General features: G+C 36.8%; 2 protein-coding genes across 4 annotated transcripts in view; both read left to right on the forward strand.

Moving 5' to 3' along the window:
* Positions 1-4,724, forward strand: part of rock1 (Rho-associated, coiled-coil containing protein kinase 1) — a 52,733-nt gene extending 48,009 nt beyond the window's left edge. The window contains exons 30-34 of one of the 3 annotated variants that reach the window (XM_024273693.2): positions 932-1,010; positions 1,098-1,359; positions 1,430-1,637; positions 3,135-3,211; positions 3,480-4,724. In XM_024273693.2, the coding sequence (XP_024129461.1) occupies positions 932-1,010; positions 1,098-1,359; positions 1,430-1,637; positions 3,135-3,186 (601 nt within the window). In that variant the 3' untranslated portion in view covers positions 3,187-3,211; positions 3,480-4,724. Of the gene's footprint in view, positions 1-931; positions 1,011-1,097; positions 1,360-1,429; positions 1,638-3,134 lie in introns of all 3 variants that reach the window. The other 2 variants (XM_036216213.1, XM_024273694.2) reach the window with 2 other exon arrangements.
* A 2,649-nt stretch (positions 4,725-7,373) lies between these two features.
* usp14 (ubiquitin specific peptidase 14 (tRNA-guanine transglycosylase)) lies at positions 7,374-19,375 on the forward strand. The gene is made up of 16 exons (XM_024273826.2): positions 7,374-7,631; positions 8,566-8,711; positions 10,428-10,460; positions 10,547-10,651; positions 10,772-10,875; positions 10,942-11,000; positions 12,375-12,505; positions 12,603-12,683; positions 13,315-13,397; positions 13,465-13,579; positions 15,217-15,282; positions 15,380-15,472; positions 16,747-16,875; positions 17,536-17,596; positions 18,465-18,572; positions 18,650-19,375. The coding sequence occupies exons 1-16, from the start codon at positions 7,616-7,618 to the stop codon at positions 18,793-18,795; spliced, it is 1,476 nt and encodes a 491-aa protein (XP_024129594.1). The 5' UTR covers positions 7,374-7,615; the 3' UTR covers positions 18,796-19,375.
* The last annotated feature ends 1,267 nt before the right edge of the window (positions 19,376-20,642 follow it).

Below are 20,642 nucleotides of genomic sequence, written 5' to 3' on the forward strand. Positions count from 1 at the left end.
AAAAAAACATATTTTTTACTTCAATTTTTAGAAATTTCTTCTTCTTTTTTTTTTACTTTAATATTTGGAAAAAAAGTGTTTATTTACTATCATCTGGTGCACACCAGTTACTATCTGGTCCACACCAGAAAGTAAACAGATTTTTTTAGAAAAAAATAGTTTTACTTCAATTTTTAGAAATTTCTTCTTTTTTTACTTCCATTTTAAGAAAAAAATATATATCTGGTGCAAACTAGTTACTATCAGGTGGACTCCAGAAATTTATTTTACTTTAATTTTTAGAACCTTTTTTTTTTTTTACTTAATTTTTTTGATTAAATTATTTTTTCTACCGTAACTTTTCTTTATTTACTTGGGTGTCCCTTGAGGAGCTCTGTATATTTTTACTACATTATTATTTTTGTAAAGATCACAAATGAGCGTTCTCAGATGTCACATATATTCATCCCCAATCTTTGGGAACACATCGCAAATATCCGAGTATTCGGACACTCGTTCCCGCCCTCGAGTCTCTTCATATCCCTGGTTCGGTCCGAATTCCCTCACTACTCTTTTGGCCGTTTTGGGTGCAATTTTTGGGGTGTCCCAATCTACAATTCCAACATCCAGTGCTCCAGAAATTTCCCAGAAGTCTTTGCAACAAGCTACTCTAGATTGGTGAACATAGACCACAATGCATTGCATTTGGATGATTTGTAATCTGAAAAATATGTATTTATATTTGTTTTCTATTAATCCTCCAATTTTTCATGACAAAACAGAATGGATTTATGGAAAATCTTCATATTTTTTAGGTTTTTAGGAAATATTCAGCGTTAAATAAGTCATGAATGTGTCTGAATGGGTTCAAATCCAGAACACCGTTTATCTTTGAGGGAGAAATGAGGGAGTTTGGACATAAAATAACTGTTTTCTTTTCTGTCTCGTCCAGCAAACTGTTTCACGTCAGACCAGTCACGCAGGGAGACGTGTACCGAGCCGAAACTGAAGAAATCCCCCGGATATTCCAGGTAAAAGGCCACACCCACCCCGGCACACGTTTCCTGCTCGGCTCCCATTGGCCGACTGATCGCTGACTCCGCCTTCCGCCCGTGCAGATCCTGTACGCCAACGAGGGAGAGTGCAGGAAGGAGTCGGAGGTGGAGACGGCTCCTCAGGGGGACAAGACCAACTGTCTGCCCCACAAGGGCCACGAGTTCATCCCCACGCTGTACCACTTCCCCTCCAGCTGCGAGGCCTGCTCCAAGCCTCTGTGGAACGTCTTCAAGCCCCCGCCCGCCCTGGAGTGTCGACGCTGCCATGTCAAGTGCCACAAAGACCACCTCGACAAGAAGGAGGACGTCATCGCTCCCTGCAAAGGTGAAGCGTCCTCTCCTTCCACCTGACGGGAATGACCGTCGGAATCTGAACTTTTCCCGTTTGTCTGCAGTAAACTACGACGTTACCTCAGCCCGGGACATGCTCCTGCTGGCCCTGACCCAGGAGGAGCAGAAGAAGTGGATCGGCCATCTTGGAAAGAAGATCCCCAAAACCCCCCCGGCGTCCTTCTCTAGAACCTCGCCTCGCTCTCTGTCCACTCGCTCCATACCCAACCAGTCCTTCCGCAAGAACCCTAAAAGCAATACAGCGAAGCTCAGGTAATGAGGAGTTTGGTGGATTCAACGCACGTTTTTATTGTCATTCATCGGAGCGTGACCTTATTTTACTCTTAAAAGACCCGATGAAAACGTGTCAACAGCATTAAATGAAGATGTTTTACCGTCAGTGGATTTAATCCCCAGAGGGTTAAGCTGCGTTCACGCCCAACGAGGGTCCCGTGGCGATCTGAGGTCCTGCGGCGCCCTTAAGGCATCACGACTAAGTTAAAATATCTGAATGTTAGTGAAGAGTTTGTGTCCGTCAACCAATCAGGAACTCCACTTTGCTCTACGACGTTTTATTGATGTCAATCAATTTATTGTTTATATAGCACTTTTAGAAGCAGGAACAACTAAAAACTGGATAGAAAATAAAATATCAATAAAATAATTAAAAGATAAAATACTAAAAAAGACACAAAACAATCACTGAAACGATAAAAACATTAAAACAGTAAAACAATAAGAAATAACGATAAAATAACAAAAACTTGAAGGAGAATCTCTTCTTGAAATGTGATATTTTTCTTATTTTTATGAACATAATAGTCATTTTATTTGATATATTTCCCTCCTTGCACTAATGTGGGACAACAGTCATTAAACTGGGTCACAGTCGCTGACCGTGAAATTGTGCACATTGGATTTGTGATAATAAATATTAGGAATTTGGAAATAACACCTTAAAAAGTCTTTAAAATGTCTTGAATTTTGATATCTGAACTTTAAGAAATGGTGCTGTCCATTTCACAGTTCATGTTAAAAGTTATATTTTTTTCAACTAAGACTATTTTGATCAACAAGCTAACAACCGACCGTTACAGATTCAAAGATGGGCGGGGCTTGATGACCCGACGCTTCTGGGGCTTAAACATGTGACCCATCACAAAATTCAACTGCGATGTCTGTTTCAACCAGTAGGGGGCAGCACATTGACGGTTTTTGACTATATTGTCATGAATTAAACACGTTTATTTTAATTTGTCAAAAATGTGGCAACAGACAGCACTTTTAAAGCCCCATTTATAGAGGTCAACAGACAAAAAAGTTGATTCAGGGTTTGGTCACCCTTTAAATATTTTCTAAATTACCAAAATAAAAGCACCGTGAATTTGCTTTGGTAAAAGCAACTTTGTTTATGAGATACAGTTTCAGTCTTAGAGTTCTGATCATGAAATAATATGTAGTTTACTTAAATATTCAGACAATTCTCATTTCATAATTTTTTAAAAATAGTGAAATATAATCTTGGGATTTATCTGGATACGTATCGTATTGTCCGACTCTTGCCAATACTTACCGGTTTTCTAAAGCTCTTCAATGAATCAACCTGATCTTTCGGCGTCAACCATAATGTAGTGATGAGGCTGCAAACTTTCGACTGTAGCTCCTCGCACACACGGCGGGCGTGATGCTCGGGTCTGGTTTGGTGTGAACGCAGCCTCAGACTGTGGCGGAGCCCGTCATGTGACCTGCTGTTTGTCTCCTGTGTTCTAGCCGAGCGCAGTCCACCCTCCAAGCAGCAGACACAACATCCAGCACTTGCTGACAGGAGCTCCTCCCAAAGCGCTGACGTAGTTTTAGTCCTTCAGTTTTAAGTCTGTCTGTCCGTTCGTGGTGTCGCTGGGTTCTTCTAACAACACCCACTTCCTGTCGGTCGGTGGGTTCTGGGCGGGGACACTTCACTGACATGTTCTTGGGTTACTAAAACTAACTTCAGAGGTTATTCTCCAACTTTCACTGTAGACACTCAGATGAAGGGTTTTCTCTCCTTAAAACGTGGCGGCGGCGGCAAAGTGCTTCCCTTTCACTGGACACCCTGTCCTCTGTTCTGTCTTCCAGCTAACCATCTGAAGCGTTGGGATCTTTTTCTGGACCCTGAACTTTCTCCTCTTCCTCAACACAAAAATGGGAAGCCTGTACTACAAAAAGAATTTATTGAAAAGACAAAAAAAAGATCTTTATTAGACTTAAGGCATCATAAACATGAAAAGGCCGATCTCCTCAAGAACTCGTCTGAACTCGCAGCTCTTCGTTTCTACCACAAGATGGCACTCTTGCATGAAGATGGACAGCTGCATTCTGTGCTCAAGAAACTGGAGTGTAAAAAAGTAAAAGTGGACTTGTGCAAGTTTTATTTTAAGGTACTTTTTTTTGTCCATGGAGGGACTGTAGATCTGAAGGTTTGGTCTGAGGGGAGGAAAGTGAATCTCTGCTCTGTCATTTCATCCCCTCAGCTAAATGCAAAATGTTGATTCCAACTCAAAAATGACTGATGCCTTTATCTAATGTTTATGGCCTTTCCCCTGTATTCTCATCACTCTGCAAGGTGACCCGGTTCTGGATATCAAAGTGGGACTTTAGTATTAGACGTTTCGAGTATTGAGTGAGAAGCATGCAAGATCATCATTTAAATCTATGCATTATTTTTATTGTAATTTTATTGCTCCAAGCCATAAAGTTTCATTGTAATGGCATATAAGGAGTCGTTAAACGTAATAGTTTTTTTTTTTTTGGTACATTGCTTCTGTAATATTTTTTCTTGTATTCATTTTTTTGTAATGTGTTGCCTTACATTGATTCATAGATAAATGGCTCAAAAGGAAAACATTAAGTTAACAAATGTAAAACTGCACTGTTTGACTTGACTGTAAATTATTTGTAGAAGACTAAAGCGGTGTAGCAGACGGCCCACCTAGTGCCTTAACATTTGGATTTTTGATTTTACTGCCATATCTGTTTTTGTCTGTTTCAGCAAAAATCTTAACTCTTCCATCACAGATTTTTTTGTTTTTTATTCAAACTTGCTTTATGAAAATTAAACAAAACAAAAATCTCATTTATTGAAAGAAAGAGAATTCAGGTGAGACCAACAGTTTTGGAGAGAATATTAATGCAAATCCCCCCCAGTGTATATAAGGAGACGTTCAGATTATTGGAATACCTCTACAGTCATTTGGATTTTTTTCTTTTCAGGAAAAAAAAAAGCACTGGAAAAATGATCTACTCCTGTCTGGATAATTTGCATGGATAAATTGCATTGGATTCCGCACTGATGGATATGTCAATAAACATATCTTTATTGTGGTTTGTATACTACTTTCCCTGTAAACAAAGTTCGACTCACTGTGACTTTTCGCTCCAAAAAACCCATAAAGATATTTAAAAGCATCTGATGCTTTTTCAATTATTATTTTTAAATAAGCATGAAGCATCTTGATTTTATTTTCTAAATTATAACTCTAAAGTTTATATTTTAAGATTTTCAGTGCTGAAAAGCTTCAGAAGGGAATCTAGTCTGCATATTTTTCAGCTTTTGCATCATGAAAGTTGTCTCAAGTTACAAAGTATAAATAGAAACCATCATCAGGTTGACAGCTTTAGCAAATTATTGCTTTTTAAGTTTGCTTTGATGCACACTTTCTGTTCACTTTTCATTTTTTAAGACTTCACTGAAAACCATCATTTGTTCCACCGTAAAAGAATTCTTTAAACCTGCTGCGAAAAACTACAGAAAAAACTATTTCAACTATTCGGAAAAATGTTAAATAAAATGTTTGACGACCAAATTATTAATTTAATTTGCTGAGGAAGTGAAATTACTAGATCAGAGGTCTGCGACATTTAACACCAAAAGAGTTCAGTTTCAACTCAACATTTAAAAATGCATTTAATTTATGTTTTTGTGGACTTTAAGGACAATTTTTAAATTAAAATGTTTACAGTAATTCACTTCCTATGTCAGGAGTGTCAAACTCAATCACACAGAGGGCCAAAATCCAAAACACACTTTAGGTCGTGGGCTGAACAGGATAAACATTTATTGAACACTGTAAAACTACATTTTTAAAACTTAAAATCGTAACCTTTTAACATAATTATGAACTAGATATATAGCATTACCTGTGATAATGCTAGTGTAAATGCTGAATTTGGTAGCTGAAGATGCTGAAATTGATAGCTAAAAACGCTAAAGCTAAAAGCCAGCTAAAATACTAGCTAAATCCCAAATTACTCCAAAAAACACAAAAAAAAACTTAGGTTAGAACAAAACAGCTAACATGTAGCTAAAAAATTAGCCTAAATAGATACAAAAAAAAATGAAAGTACTGTAAGAAACCTATATTGGCCAAAACAGAAACCATGTAGCTGAAATATTTGCCCAAGTCAAAAACAGTCTAATAAACTGAAAAAAATCCTACATTAGCCAAAACAGTTAGCATGTAGCTTGAATATTAGGTAAACTCAGAAATAGCTTAAAAACTGAGAGGAAATTAGCCAAAAACAGTTAGCATGTAGCTTGAATATTAGCTAAATTTTAAAATATCCCAAAAAATCTTATTAAATGCCAAAATAGTCCAAAAAGCTAGCAGAATGCTAATTTTTAAAACTGCAACTTCTTAACATAATATATATAACATGATATATATAATATTATATAATAAAAAAGGCAGGAATGCTCTGTAGATTTACCTGCAAACATTTTCTATTAACAAACCTCTGACAAAAGATCAAAACTTTCTCCATAATGTTGGTTAGTTATTTGACATGGGGGCATTTATGAGGAATACTAAAGCTGTCGATATCTCTTGATTGAGTGGTTTAAAAAAAAAAAACATGGAGCATTAATTTTTAATATTGTCAGTTTAATCGTATATCTACTGGAATTATTGTGTTAACGGTTGAAAATTAAAAGTCCGTTAAGGATTTTGTGTTTTTGCGTCACCAAAATAGTTTCACCCCCAAATGATCTTCACATTCTGTTCTCTCCCATCGCCCTTCAGGTCAAATTTACTAACCTCACCAGAGCCTCAAGCCAAAACAATCAGCTACACAATTTTAAATTCAATTAAGATAATTGAATTTAAATGCTGATGAAATTGATTCAGTTTAAATATTTAACTTATTTTTTTTGTCCCACAGCTGATCACCAAAGACCATTATAACACTTTATTAAAAAGTGTCAATAAATAAAGTGTCAAGTGAACAATTTTCTTTTACACATTAAAGTTTATTATTGCTTTGATATAAATGTGAAGTAACTAACCCTGTTTTTCAATTATATTGCAATAAAAAAAACAGTTAATTTGGAAATGATTTTTTATCCTTTACGTATTCTGACGTACAGACAGAGGGAGGGAGTTGAACTGTGGTGTGGATATCAATCTCAGGACAATCCCCAATGAACTAATGCCCCAAAAACATGTTTTACCATGACGGAATGAATGACCTGTTACTCTTCCTTTATTAAAAAGCACAAAAAATAATAGAATCTGTGATTAAAAAGCTAAAAAAAGAGAGATTGCAAAAAAAAAAATACATAATGTTATTTCCTTTAAGTGCCTTTAATCATCAACATAATGCCATAAGAGCATGTTATAAACACACACAAAATATATTATAATTATTATTAGTGTTGATAATAACAATACTACTACTACTACTACTAACAATAATAATAATAATGGATATTATTATTATTAATATTATTTTTATTTTACCTGCGACAGACTGGCGACCTGTCCAGGGTGTACCCCGCCTTCGCCCTTCAGCAGCCGGGATAGGCTCCGGCACCCCGCGACCCCGAAAGGGACAAAGCGGTCAAGAAGATGGATGGATGGATTATTTTTATTTTACATATTTTTTGAAGTAGTGAGTCACTTTTCCTCTGCAAGACAATTTTACAACATTAAAAACCAACAAAGGACGACTTTAAAATGTGTTTTTCAGCGCGCGCGCACACTGAGTGTGAGTTAGCCTGATGCATTCTGGGAGATTCCGATGTCTATGGTGCAGCAGGCAGGCTAGTCGATCCGGATCTCATCGCTGAGTCTCCAGCGTGTTGTTGCAGCGTCATCCTGTTTGAATGAAGTTCAGACCCACAACGAGCCTTCAACTCTTGATTTGCTCCCCGGTGAACCGAAACAGGAAAGAAAAAAACAAAAACTCAGGACCGAGGAAGGGAGAGATTGACAACCATGCCGGTGTTTACGGGTATGAAACAAACATAACCTTACTCGCTAACTGCCACTAGAAAAAAAGCCAAAACCGGAGTCATTACACGTGCGTTAGTGCGCGAGCGTATATTACATTAGCCTAGCTTTATAGCATGATTTGCAGCTAGCATGCTAACAGTCGAAGCCAGCTAGTTCTCTTATTTCTTGCCTATCGGAAATAGTTATTTCTGGAAACATTATGTTACAGATATACTTAATAAGTTTGAATAACCACGTAAAGTTTGTTAAGTTGTTTTTAATTTTATCGTGTAGCTGGCACGAGCGAGTCAGCAGCTACTTCAGCTAGCTGTTTGGCTAGCTTGTTAGCCTGACATTTAAGTTTGTCAGAATTGCGTTGAAATTATTAACACTGGTTTGACCCATAGCTTAGATTTTTATGTCTAAACTTTATAGAAGTGTTAGTCACCATGTGGGGTTGTTTGATCGTCATTGATTTTCGTTTATTTCGAAATTTATAGCATTTTAAACAAAGCTGGGCTATTTTAGCACAGATATGTATTGGTTGGTTGTGTTTTTTTCTTTCTAATATACATGTTTTTATTGATGGCACACTCATTCTAATACTTAGTTATTTATGTTGATCAATGGACATGTTATAGCTTTCATATTTAAATTATAAGTTTAGCTAAAGGCTTCTGGAGCTTAATATTTTTGTTTGTCATCCGTCACCAGTTTCTTTCAAGAAGGACTTGTCTAACTAATCATGTCTTCTACTTTTTCATCATAAACACAATTGGACACCTTTACACTTTCAATTTGTTAAATTTGAACTCACCCTCAGCTTCCACTTTCTATAATGATCTGACATTCTGCTCAGAGTTGCAGCTGAATTGCTGTGTCACACATCGCTGCAATGTGATACAGCCGTCTCTGCGTTAAAAGCCGTAACGTGGAGCCACTTTCTCTTCCAGTAAATGTGAAATGGGGCAAAGAGAAGTTTGATGCTGTGGAGCTGAACACAGAGGAGCCACCCATGGTTTTCAAGGCTCAGCTTTTCGCTCTGACAGGAGTTCAACCAGACCGGCAGAAGGTCATGGTGAAGGGAGGCACTCTAAAGGTATGAAGAACATGAAGAACACGCGCTCTATGTTCATCTAGAAACATAAAAGGATCTACGTTTAGGTTGCCTTTTGCAAAGTTGTCACAAAATTTTAATCAAAAACTATGATTACTGATTCATATTCCTGTTATTGTCTGTAAGGCAGTAGGTAGTTTATTCCCAACTGCAGATGTTATTTTATGTCATACTGCTCTAGAAATTAGAATATTTATTTAATTAGATATTAGATGACAATCTATATTTGCATTATATGCTGTAACAGGGCAAATTAAAAACATTTATGTGCATAATTTTATTCTTCTGTAAAGTTATTTCAAATTATCTACAAAGGCGAATTGATCCAGCAGGGTTCCATACAGAAAAAGTTTCTATCAAGTCAGACTTGGGTTTAAAAAAAACCCTCTCCAATGAAAATCGTGTTTTTAACATGTTCTTGTAGCAAATTTTTCATGATAAAGGACATACTCAAAATAATTTAAGATTAAAACCACATTTTCTGGGTATTTCTTCATTCAAATTGGAGCAGATGAAGCTTAAATGTGTGATTCAGTAAGTGAAAAGGCCAGGGTAAAGTCTCCTTGCTCTGCCAATTTCAGATGAAATCCAGTTGCAGACAAATAGATCTTTCATTTTCCTTGTCTAAGATGGAATATGTATCAATACTGGATGGCCTTCTCGACATTTTAGCTTTTTTGTGAGTTAATTAAGATTAGATCTGGGTATCGATTATAATTTCCAGAAATGATTTGATTCACAAGAGCCTGAATCTGTTCAATTCTGATTTTTTTTCTGATTCTTTTGATTATTTAATTTAATTTTGAGTTCACACATTTATACACATTTGTTTAGAAATACATTAATAATCTACTATATGATTTTAAGATATTTATATTAATCTGATACAGTTCACATACTGTAAAATGTATCAGTGAAATAATGAGATTGTTAATTTCATACAGTGTTACTTGGATTCTCTAAAGAAGAAGTTCTAACAAAAACATTCAGATCATTAACATTGTAAACATTGTTCTGCTTCCCCTGGAGGACGTTTCAGTTTGGCCACTAGGTGGCGATCGCACTATAGCATTACACCTTATTTCAGAAGAAGACAATATAAGGGGAAAAAAACGATATTTTAGACCACAAATAGTTGTTTTAAAAAATATTTCCTTAAAATAGTTTGTAAAATTCATTCCTGTGATTTTATAAAGATGATCATTTAGTCAGCAGTGTATGTTTACGTCGTCCGAGCGTTAGCATTAGCTGTCCTATGGGAAAATTCATTAAACTTTAGCATCAAGCCAGCAGACTTCAGCTTTATGTGCTGAATCGATTTACATTTTTATGAAACGATTATTGATCTATTAAGATTAAATCAGTTCAAAGTGATGAATTGATCTAGAAAAGTTACAAAAAAGCTCCCTAAAACTGGGAAGGGAAGGGGGGCGGGGTTGCTCAATAGCCCGCCCACAACTTGGAGGCAAATTTCTTTACCTAACTCTGTGACTGCTTTAAAAAAACAAACACGTTTTTTGACTAAGTATTATAGTTAAACGTTTGATTTGAAAACAGATCAAAAGATTATCAGAGCATATTTTTAAAACATAAAACTTTAGTCCAGATGACTTTTACATTTTTCTAAAACTTTATTTAAGATGTTAAATGAAAGTTTGAGACTTTTAATCAGTTTTTTTTCTCATAATCTCTTTCCAGGATGATGAGTGGGGTAACATAAAGCTGAAAAATGTGAGTATGTCTGGTTCTAGACAGCTGCACTTTCTCAAAAACAGACAAATTTGTGTTGATTTTGTGTTGTTGTTGAATGTTTGTAGGGAATGACTCTTCTGATGATGGGGTCAGCAGAAGCTCTGCCCGAGGAACCGGCGGTCCGGCCCATGTTTGTGGAGGACATGACTGAGGAGCAGCTGGCCTCAGCGGTGAGGAAGCATGAATATTCCACATTTATATATGTTTTTTAAAACTGCAGGTTGGGTCATTTTGAGGATGAAAAGGCTCAGACTTGTAAAGATGATCGTTAAATGTGTCTTCCTGTTCAGATGGAGCTGCCGTGTGGGCTGACAAACCTGGGCAACACCTGCTACATGAACGCCACGGTGCAGTGTCTGCGCTCTGTTCCTGAGCTGAAAACAGCCCTGAGAAGGTCTTTAAAATGAATGAACTCTGGATGGTTTGTCTCTGCTCGGTCTCACTCATCTGTGGGTTTCAGGTATTCAGGAGCTCTGCGATCCTCAGGAGCAAATGCACCGTCACAGTACATCACAGCAGGTGGGCGGAGCTTACATTCAGCTCACATTTGGGCTGCCACGATTAGTCGACTAATCGACTATTAAAATAGTCAACAACTAATTTAATAGTCGATTAATTGTTACTTTATATTATATGGAGTTGATGGCATTATGCTAGCCTTTTTTGCCAATATGACATTTTTCAGTTTTTTAGGCTAATTGGAGTTAGGTTAATATTTTAATTTAGGCTTTTTTGTTTTTTTTTTATGCTATTTTGGGGTTATGCTAATATTACATGCTAGATATTTTGGCTAATTGAGGATTTTTTTTTTTTTTACGTTTTCAGGCTGTATTAGAGTTAAGCTAATATTTTAGAGACATGCTAGCTATTTTTTGCTAACTTCCATTTTTTAGCTATTCTGGGGTTTAGCTAATATTTACATGCTGGCTATTTCGGCTAATTAAGGCATTTTTGTCTTACAGGCTACTTTGGAGTTTAGCTAATATTTCAGCTACATGCTAGCTATTTTGGCTAATTGCGGATTTTTTTCAGTTTTTAGGCTATTTTGGAGTTAAGCTAATATTTTAGATACATGCTAGCTATTTTTGCTAACTTCAGTTTTCAAAGCTATTTTGGGGTATAGCTAATATTTACATCCTGGCTATATTGGCTAATTAAAGCATTTTTTTGTTTTTTAGGCTATTTTGGAGTTGAGCTTATTTTTCAGCTACATGCTAGCTATTTAGGCTAATTTAGGTTGTTCTCATTTTTTAGGCTAATTTGAAGTTAGGCTGATATTACATGCTAGCTGTTTTGGCTAATTTAGGCTATTTTGGAATTTAGCTAATATTTCAGCTACATGGTAGCTATTTTGGCTAACTTAAGTTTTTTTCATTTTTTAAGCTATTTTGGAGTTTAGCTAATATTTACATGCAAGCTATTTCAACTAATTTAGCCTTTTTTTGTTTTTTAGGCTATTTTGGAGTTTAGCTTATATTTAGGCTACATGCTAGCTTTTTTTGCTAACTTTGGCTTTTTTCAGTTTTTTGGCTAATTTTATATTTAATTAATATTTTAGCTGGCCATCAGCTTCAGCATTTTTAGCTCTCAACTTCAGTGTTTTTAACTATCAATTTCAGCTATCAGCACTAGCATCTTCTGTATCCAAATTCAGCTAACAGCATTCACACTAGCATTATTGCAGGTAATGCTATATATCTAATTTTTGGTTTGTTTAAATCTGAAATGATGGTTAAGATGTGTGCTTCACATCCAGTTTATGCATGATTGGTCGACTAATCGTAAAAAATACTCGGTGATTAGTCGACTGTTTAAATAATCATTTGTAGCAGCACTAGCTCTCATCACTGCTAAACGTTGTTTTGTGCCTAAAACAATATTCTTTCATTAAAGCACTTCGTGATTTATATGAAACGATGGACAAGACTTCGTCCAGCCTCCCCCCCATTATTCTTCTGCAGTTCCTTCACATGGCCTTCCCACAGTTTGCTGAGAAGGGGGATCAGGGACAGTACCTTCAGCAGGTGATCAACTCTGTTTACTGTTTTAATTACTTAGATTTTACAATATGTTTTGTGGGTAACAAAGTTTAATAAACCTCATCTGTTGTTTGTCTTTTAGGACGCTAACGAGTGTTGGTTGCAGATGATGAGAGTCCTTCAACAGAAACTGGAGCCGCTTGAACCAGAAGCTGCCATGGAGGTTCGCTTTTGTTTTAACGCACATGTTTCAAAGTCCCGGGGGCCGAATCCGGCCCTCCAGATCATTTTATCATATTTTATTAATATTAACAGTCCGATGTTTTCTTGCAGTTATTTTGGTTGTCTTGGAGTTTAGCTGATATTTTAGCTACCGGTACATGGTATCTGTTTTGGCTAATTTTGGCTTTTTTTTCTTCAATTTTTTTTCTCCATTTTGGTGTTCAGCTCATATTTTAGCTACATGCTAGCCGTTTTGGCTAATTCAGGCTTTTGTTTTTAGCTTTTTAGGCTGTTTTGGAGTTTAGCTAATATGTCAGCTACATGCCACCGTAGGCTTTTATTAGTTTTTTAGGATATTTGAAGCTTAGCTCATTTTTAAGCTATATGCTAGCTGTTTTAGCTTTATTTTTTGGGCTCATTTTGCATTTAGCTAAAAATTTAGCTTATTATGTTAAAAAGTTACAGTTTTAGAGTTTTATAAATTTAGTTAGTGTTCAGTAAATGTTTATCCTGTTCGTCTGAGTTGTATTTTAGATTTTGGCCCCTTGTGTGATTGATTTTGACACCCCTGCTTTAAAGTGAAGGAATTCTGTTCTTCTGTTGACTCTCATGGATCTTTGGTTGATCTTTAGACCGATTCTGAGAGCGGAGCTGCTGCTGCCTCCTCCAAGAAGAACTTCATCGACCAGTATTTTGGAGTAGAATACGAAACTAGGTATCCTTTCTGTCTGTTCGGGCTTTGGTTTCTCTCCAGTGTTTTGACTTTTTCCTCTTTTGTTTAGTATGAAATGCACAGAGTCTGAAGAAGAAGAACCAATCAAAGGCAAGGAGAGTCAGCTGCAGCTCAGCTGCTTCATCAACCAGGAGGTCAAATACCTTGCAACGGGATTAAGGCTGGTATGTATCAGGGAAATTGTTCAGTGAAGTTTCTTCACTCAAACATAGTAGAAATCCTTCATTAATTTCCCTTTCACTCAAACCTGTTCCCTAACATTTGTTTCAGTTATATTCTAAACATCCAAGCTATAAATGGAACTTTTCCAGAATTTCTGAGCTTTTGTCCGAACACGAACTTAGTGGATCAGCTGGAAGTGAGTGGGTTGGGTTGTTATAGAAAGAGTGTTAGAGGACTCTTTAAAACCCAGCAGCCACCTGTCGGAACTGCTGCTCGCTTTATCCCCGCTAGAGAGAAAGTTCTCCACCCAGGAAAGAAAAACCAACAAACGGGTTTCCGAAAGAAGAACTGAACCAGAATCAGCTCAGCTGGATACTCCTACACAAACGGGAAGCTGTGAAAATACGGAAAATCAACATGGAAGACTCCACCCCTGATCCCATCTTCAGCTGATCTGACGCTCATCTGATCTGATTCAGCTAAGCCAATCTTCAGCTGATCTGATCCTCCTCAGCGGATCTAACTCTCATGTAATCCGACTCTCAGCTGTTCCGACTCTCAGCTGTTCTGACTCTCAGCTGATCCACTCTCAGCTGATCCGACTCAGCTATTCCAATCCTCAGATGATCCGACCCTCAGCTGATCCGACTCTCAGCTGATCCCATCTTCAGCTGATCCGACTCTCATCTGATCCGACTCAGCTATTCCAGTCCTCAGCTGATCCGACCCTCAGCTGATCCAACTCAGCTGATCCGACTCAGCTATTCCAATCCTCAGATGATCCGACTCTCAGCTGATCCCATCTTCAGCTGATCCGACTCTCATCTGATCGGACTCTCAGCTGATCCGATTTAGTTATTCCAGTCCTCAGATGATCTGACTCTCAGCTGATCCACTCTTAGCTGATCCGACTCTTATCTGATCCGACTCAGCTATTCTAATCCTCAGATGATCCGACTCTCAGCTGATCCCATCTTCAGCTGATCCGACCCTCAGCTGGCTGAGTTGCTGAAAAAGAAAACAAACAGAACCACAAACACACAATCAGAAAGTTGTAACAAATGTGTGCATTTTTCTAATCAATTTTTCATTCAAACATTTCCATTTTTTGGTCACCTTGATGAAGAGAACCAAGCGAGATCTGTAGAGTCTAAAGGAAGTCTGCATGTTTTTTGACGTCTTCTGCAGTGATGCTAGTAGTGCTGCTTTCAAGATGAAACAGACTCAACGTCTCCAGGAGCCAAAGTTCTTCAACATTTGCAGCCAAACGGTCCATATCTGCTGTGCAGAGTGTAGCCATAGATGCTGGGGCTGCAGCATCAGAGCAGGACACTAACAGAAGCTAAAGAAGTTCTGCTCTGTAGCTGATTGTTTAAAGAAGCTGAAACCTGTCATGGAACCTCCTGATGATCTTCATAAGTACCTCAACAACCGACCATCTTCTGTTAGAAGCAGCAGGAGATCTTTCTGTCTTCAGCTGTAACCTCCAACTATGACTCTGAAGAAGCTGAGAAAAAGACTCACTGTAGCTTTAAACTCCTTAAAATATTAAAATATTCATGAGCGCTGAGGCTGCTGGGACTCATTAGATGTTGAACATGCTGGATCTCTCTGAACATCTGATGTTTCTGTTCACCAGAGACTGCAGGAGGAGATCACAAAAATGTCTCCATCCTTGGACAGAAACGCCCTGTATATAAAATCTGTGAGTGCACTTAAACACAACTTATTTATTTTTTTCTCTAATGTTTAAATGTTTTTTTTACTAACTGAACGTTTTTATTCTTTTTCTCTCCAAACAGTCAAAACTTAGTCGTCTTCCTGCCTACTTGACTGTTCAGATGGTTCGATTTTTCTACAAAGAGAAGGAGTCTGTGAATGCTAAAGTTCTAAAGGTTTGTTTTTATCTCACTCCTAGTGTGAATGCTGTAATCTGAATTTGGCCGCTGAAGATGCTAGTGCTGATAGCTGAAGATGCTGAAATTGATGGCTAAGAACGCTGAAGATGATAGCTGAAAACCCTAAGGCCGATAGCTGAAAACACTGAAGCCAATTGCTGAAAACACTGAAGATGATAGCTGAAAACACTGAAGCCGATAACTGAAAACGCTGAAGATGATAGCTGAAAACACTGAAGCCGATAGCTGAAAACACCGAAGATGATAGCTGAAAACACTGAAGATGATAGCTGAAAACACTAAAGTTGATAGCTGAAAACACTGAAGATGATAGCTGAAAACACTAAAGTTGATAGCTGAAAACACTGAAGCTGAAAACACTGAAGCTGATAGCTGAAAACACTAAAGTTGATAGCTGAAAACACTAAAGTTGATAGCTGAAAACATTGAAGCTGAAAACACTGAAGATGATAGGTGAAAACACTAAAGTTGATAGCTGAAAGCACTGAAGCTGAAAACACTGTAGATGATAGCTGAAAACACTGAATCTGAAAACACTGTAGATGATAGCTGAAAACACTGAAGCTGAAAACACTAAAGTTGATAGCTGAAAACGCTAAAGTTGATAGCTGAAAATATTGAAGCTGAAAACACTGAAGATGATAGATGAAAACACTAAAGTTGATAGCTGAAAGCACTGAAGCTGAAAACACTGTAGATGATAGCTGAAAACACTGAAGCTGATAAAATATTAGTTAAATGCCAAATTAGCCTTAAAAACTGAAAAAACCATACGTTAGCCAAAACAGCTAGCATGTAGCTGAAATATTAGCTAAACTCCAAAATAGCCCAAATTTTTTTAGTAAATGTCAATATAGTCCAAAAAGTTAGCACAATTCTAATTCTTGAAACATTAAAACCGTAACTTTTTAACATAATTAAAAATAATAAAAATGCAGGAATATTATTCCAGAATAAATCAACTTAAACTTCAAAAACTTTCAATACTTTACTCTCCATAAAAATACATTTTGTCAAAATTATACAAGTTAGAAATGAGCACAAGATAACATCGGGTCATTAATAACAATAGAATAAAATGATCTGGAGGGCTGGATCCAGCCCCTGGGCCTTGAATGTGACACGTGTGATGTAAGGGATAATGTCTGATGAGGTGTCCATTCATTTTTGACGATGGACACCTCAATCACTTTTTATTGAACACTCAGAGTCCAGTATTCACCCATTCTGTGGTGCAATTGTATCTAAAGGACGTCAAGTTCCCGCTCATGCTGGACGTTTATGAGCTGTGCACCGCGGAGCTCCAGGAGAAGATGCTGCCCATCAGGTCAAAGTTCAAAGAGGTGGAAGACAAGAAGCTGGAGAAGCAGCAGCAGAAGGTAACGGCTCTGACAGGAAGTCACGCTCCAATGAAAATCCTGTTTAGACATGTTCTTCTTGTAGCATTTTTCTGATGTATGAAATAATTTACGATTAAAACTGCATTTCTGAGTATTCCTTTATTCAAATTGTGTTGGATCAGGTGCAGATGAAAGCCTGATGTTTTAAAAAGCTCGCGTTAGCAGACAAATAGACCCATGAACGTCGTCGTTTTCCTCCACGGGGCTGAAATCTGGCTCTAAGCTGTACGCCGGGATAGCTACAATATTGCTCGCCATTTTTATTTTGCTACGCTGCTCTCTCCTGCTAGCTTACAACCCCAAGCTAACATTAGCGGTGCAACAGAAATGGCAGCAATATCAGAAATATTTATCCGTACAGTTTTGATCCAGTTTCCAGCTCAGACGAGGAAAACAAAGACGTTCATGGATCTATTTGTCTGCAGTGGACGCATCAGAATGGAGCTTGTGGCTCCTGATTCTCAACAGTTAATAAAGAAATTCTCAGAAACAGTTTTAATCTAAATCTTCCTAGTGTATGTTCTTCATCGTGAGAAACCTCAAGAACATTTCATAGACACTATTTTTATCAGAGTGGGTCTTTAAAAAGTGTTTGTTTTAGAAGATGAATTATTTAAAGTTGAGCATCTTTCTGTTCAGGTGTTGAAGAAACCAGATGCAACAAAAGAGACGAAATACGAGCCGTTCTCGTTCCCGGGTGGTAAGTTAGAAAGAAAAACATGTTTTTATAAAAAAATGTTATTTAAAAAAATAAATAATAAAAATAAAAAAAGAAATAAAAACTGATATTTAAATTTCCTGTCTTTAGGGCTGCCACGATTAGTTGACTAAATGACGACTAATCAACTATTAAAAAAGTCAATGACTAATTTAATTGTCAATTAGTTGCTTCTTTATATTATATGGAGTCAGAGTGTAGTAAAGTAGAAAGTCATGATTTCATATTTTAGCATTTCTTAAGGTTTTTTTAGGCTATTTTGGAGTTTAGCTAATATTTCAGCTGCACGCTAGCCATTTTTGGCTAATTTAGATTTTTTTCCATTTTTAGGCTATTTTGGAGTTCAACTAATATTTGAGTTTCATGCTAGCTATATTGGCTAATTTAGGATTTTTTCAGTTTTTTAGGCAAATTTGGCGTTTAGCTAATATTTCAGCTGCATGCTAGCTATTTTGGCTAATTTAGGATTTTTTTTCAGTTTTTTAGGTTACTTTGGAGTTTAGCTAATATTTCATCTCCATGGTAACTATTTTGGCTAATTTGGGATTTTTTTTAAGGCTAATTTGGAGTTTAACTAATATTTTAGCTGGCTATCTTCTTCTGCGTTTTCAGGTATTAGCTATCAGGTTCAGTGTTTTCAGCTATCAGCACTAACATCTTCAGCGGCTAAATTCAGCTTTAGTTAGTTTAAAGCTAATGACGGTTAAGGTGTGTTCTTTACATCCAGTTTGTGAATGACCCGATTAGTCGACTAATCGGAAAAAATAATTGGTGATTAGTCGACCATTCAAATAATCTTTTGAAGCTGCACTACCTGTATTATTTACCAACTTTTATTTTGAAATTGTAGATATTGGCTCCAACAACAGCGGCTACTACGACCTGCAGGCCGTGCTGACGCACCAGGGCCGCTCCAGCTCGTCGGGTCACTACGTGGGGTGGGTCAAGAGGAAAGACGGTAAGCAGCTTTTTACCGCCGCTTTTTCACATTCTGCCGACTCAGCACGCTCAGGAAACGCTTCTGTTCCGTTACAGACGAGTGGGTGAAGTTCGACGACGACAAAGTGAGCGTGGTCACTCCGGAGGACATCCTGCGGCTGTCGGGGGGCGGAGACTGGCATATAGCCTACGTTCTACTGTACGGACCTCGCCGGCTGGAAATACTTGAAGAGGAGCAGTAGTTCCATTTCTAAGACGATTGTTCACTTACAAATTGCCATTTCAAAGCACTGTCTGCATAGATGTGCAATAAAATTTGTGTCTTTGAAGATTTGATGACCTTAATTCTTTTTTTTTCTTTTGTAACCAACACAGATGCTTGTAAAAACAAATTCCGGCTTTGGTAACGATGTGAGTGGCAATCACTGGACTGGATCCTCGAGGTTTTAAAGTGTCGCTTTGCAGTTTCATTAAATGTTTTATACACATTGTATATTTTTTAAGCCTTTCATAAGGTGATCATATGAGAGCAAAATATTAATCATTTAATCAACATGTGTAAAAATCCCTCATTTGAACTGTTTGTTTCTGAATTTCTGGCCTTTTTTTGTGGCAGATTTCTAACCGAGAAGCGTTTCTGTACTAAAGGTTCTCCTGCAGGAACTTCACAGAACTCGACTCCTGTGGTTCTGTTTTGATAAATGAGGTTCTGTCTGCCAAATTGTCATTCATGCTTTTTTTTTTTTTTTTGATGGGGAGGGATGGAACCAGGTTGCCCTTGTGGTGAACTTTGTGCATATAAATAAAAGCTTCAGACTAAAATTCATATTGTTGTTTTTAATTACATTTTTAAACTTTTGCTTTGCGTTTATGATTTTGGAGAGTGCATATGGAGTAGGGCTGGGTATTAATAACATTTTCCAATAATGCTAGTGTGAATGCTGTAAGCTGGATTTGGAATGTTGGCCAAGCTCTAAAACAGCCTTAAAAACTTTTTTTTTTTAACGAAGCCTAAATGAGCTAAAACACCTAGCATGTGAATATTAGCCTAGCTCCAAAATAGCATTAAAAAAAAAACTAAATTAGCTAAAACAGACTAAAAAAATCATGTATTTGCTAAAACAGTTGGCATGTGAAAATTAACCTAGCTCTAAAACAGCTTAAAACCTTAAAATAAATAAATAAAAAGCCTAACTTAGCTTAAACAGCTAGCATGTAAATATTAGCCTGGCTCCAAAATAGCATAAAAAAACAAAATAACTAAATTAGCTAATACAGCTAGCCTGTAAATATTAGCCTAGCTCCAAAATAGCATAAAAAAGCTTAAATTAGCTAAAACAGCTAAGATGTAAATACTAGATTGGCTCCAGGACAGCATAAAAAAACAAAATAACTAAATTAGCTAATTCAGCTAGCACATAAATATTAGCCGAGCTCTAAAACAGACTAAAAAAAACAAACAAAAAAAACAATCCTAAATTTGCTACAAGAGTTAGCATATGAAAATTAGCCTAGCTTTAAAACAGCTTAAAACATTAAAAAAAAGCCTAAATGAGCTAAAACAGCTTGTATGTAAATATTAGCCTGGCTCCAAAATAGCATAAAAAAACAAAATAACTAAATTAGCTAATACAGCTAGCCTGTAAATATTAGCCGAGCTCCAAAATAGCATAAAAAACTTCCCCCCAAAAAACCTAAATTAGCTAAAAGATTTAGCATGTAAATATTAGCCTAGGTCCAAAACAGCCTAAAAAACTGAAAGAATTGCCAAAATTAGTTAACAGTTAGCATGTGGCTTAAGAAATATTAGCTGAACTCCAAAAAAAACCCTGAAAAATCTTAGTACATGCCAGAATAGTCCAAAGAGCTAGCAGAATGCCAATTTTTAAAACGGTATATTTTTTACATAATTAGGAATAATAAAAAGGCAGGAATATTATTCCAGAATAAATCAATTTAAACCTTAAATAACTTTTAATATTTTACTCTCCATTAAAATTATATTTTGTCAAAATTATACAAAGTTAGAAATAAGGGCAAGATAACATCAGGTCATTAATAACAATAAAATAAAATGATCTGGAGGGCC

Source organism: Oryzias melastigma, linkage group LG17 (genome assembly GCF_002922805.2).
Source record: "Oryzias melastigma strain HK-1 linkage group LG17, ASM292280v2, whole genome shotgun sequence".
NCBI classification, from domain to species: Eukaryota; Metazoa; Chordata; class Actinopteri; order Beloniformes; family Adrianichthyidae; genus Oryzias; species Oryzias melastigma.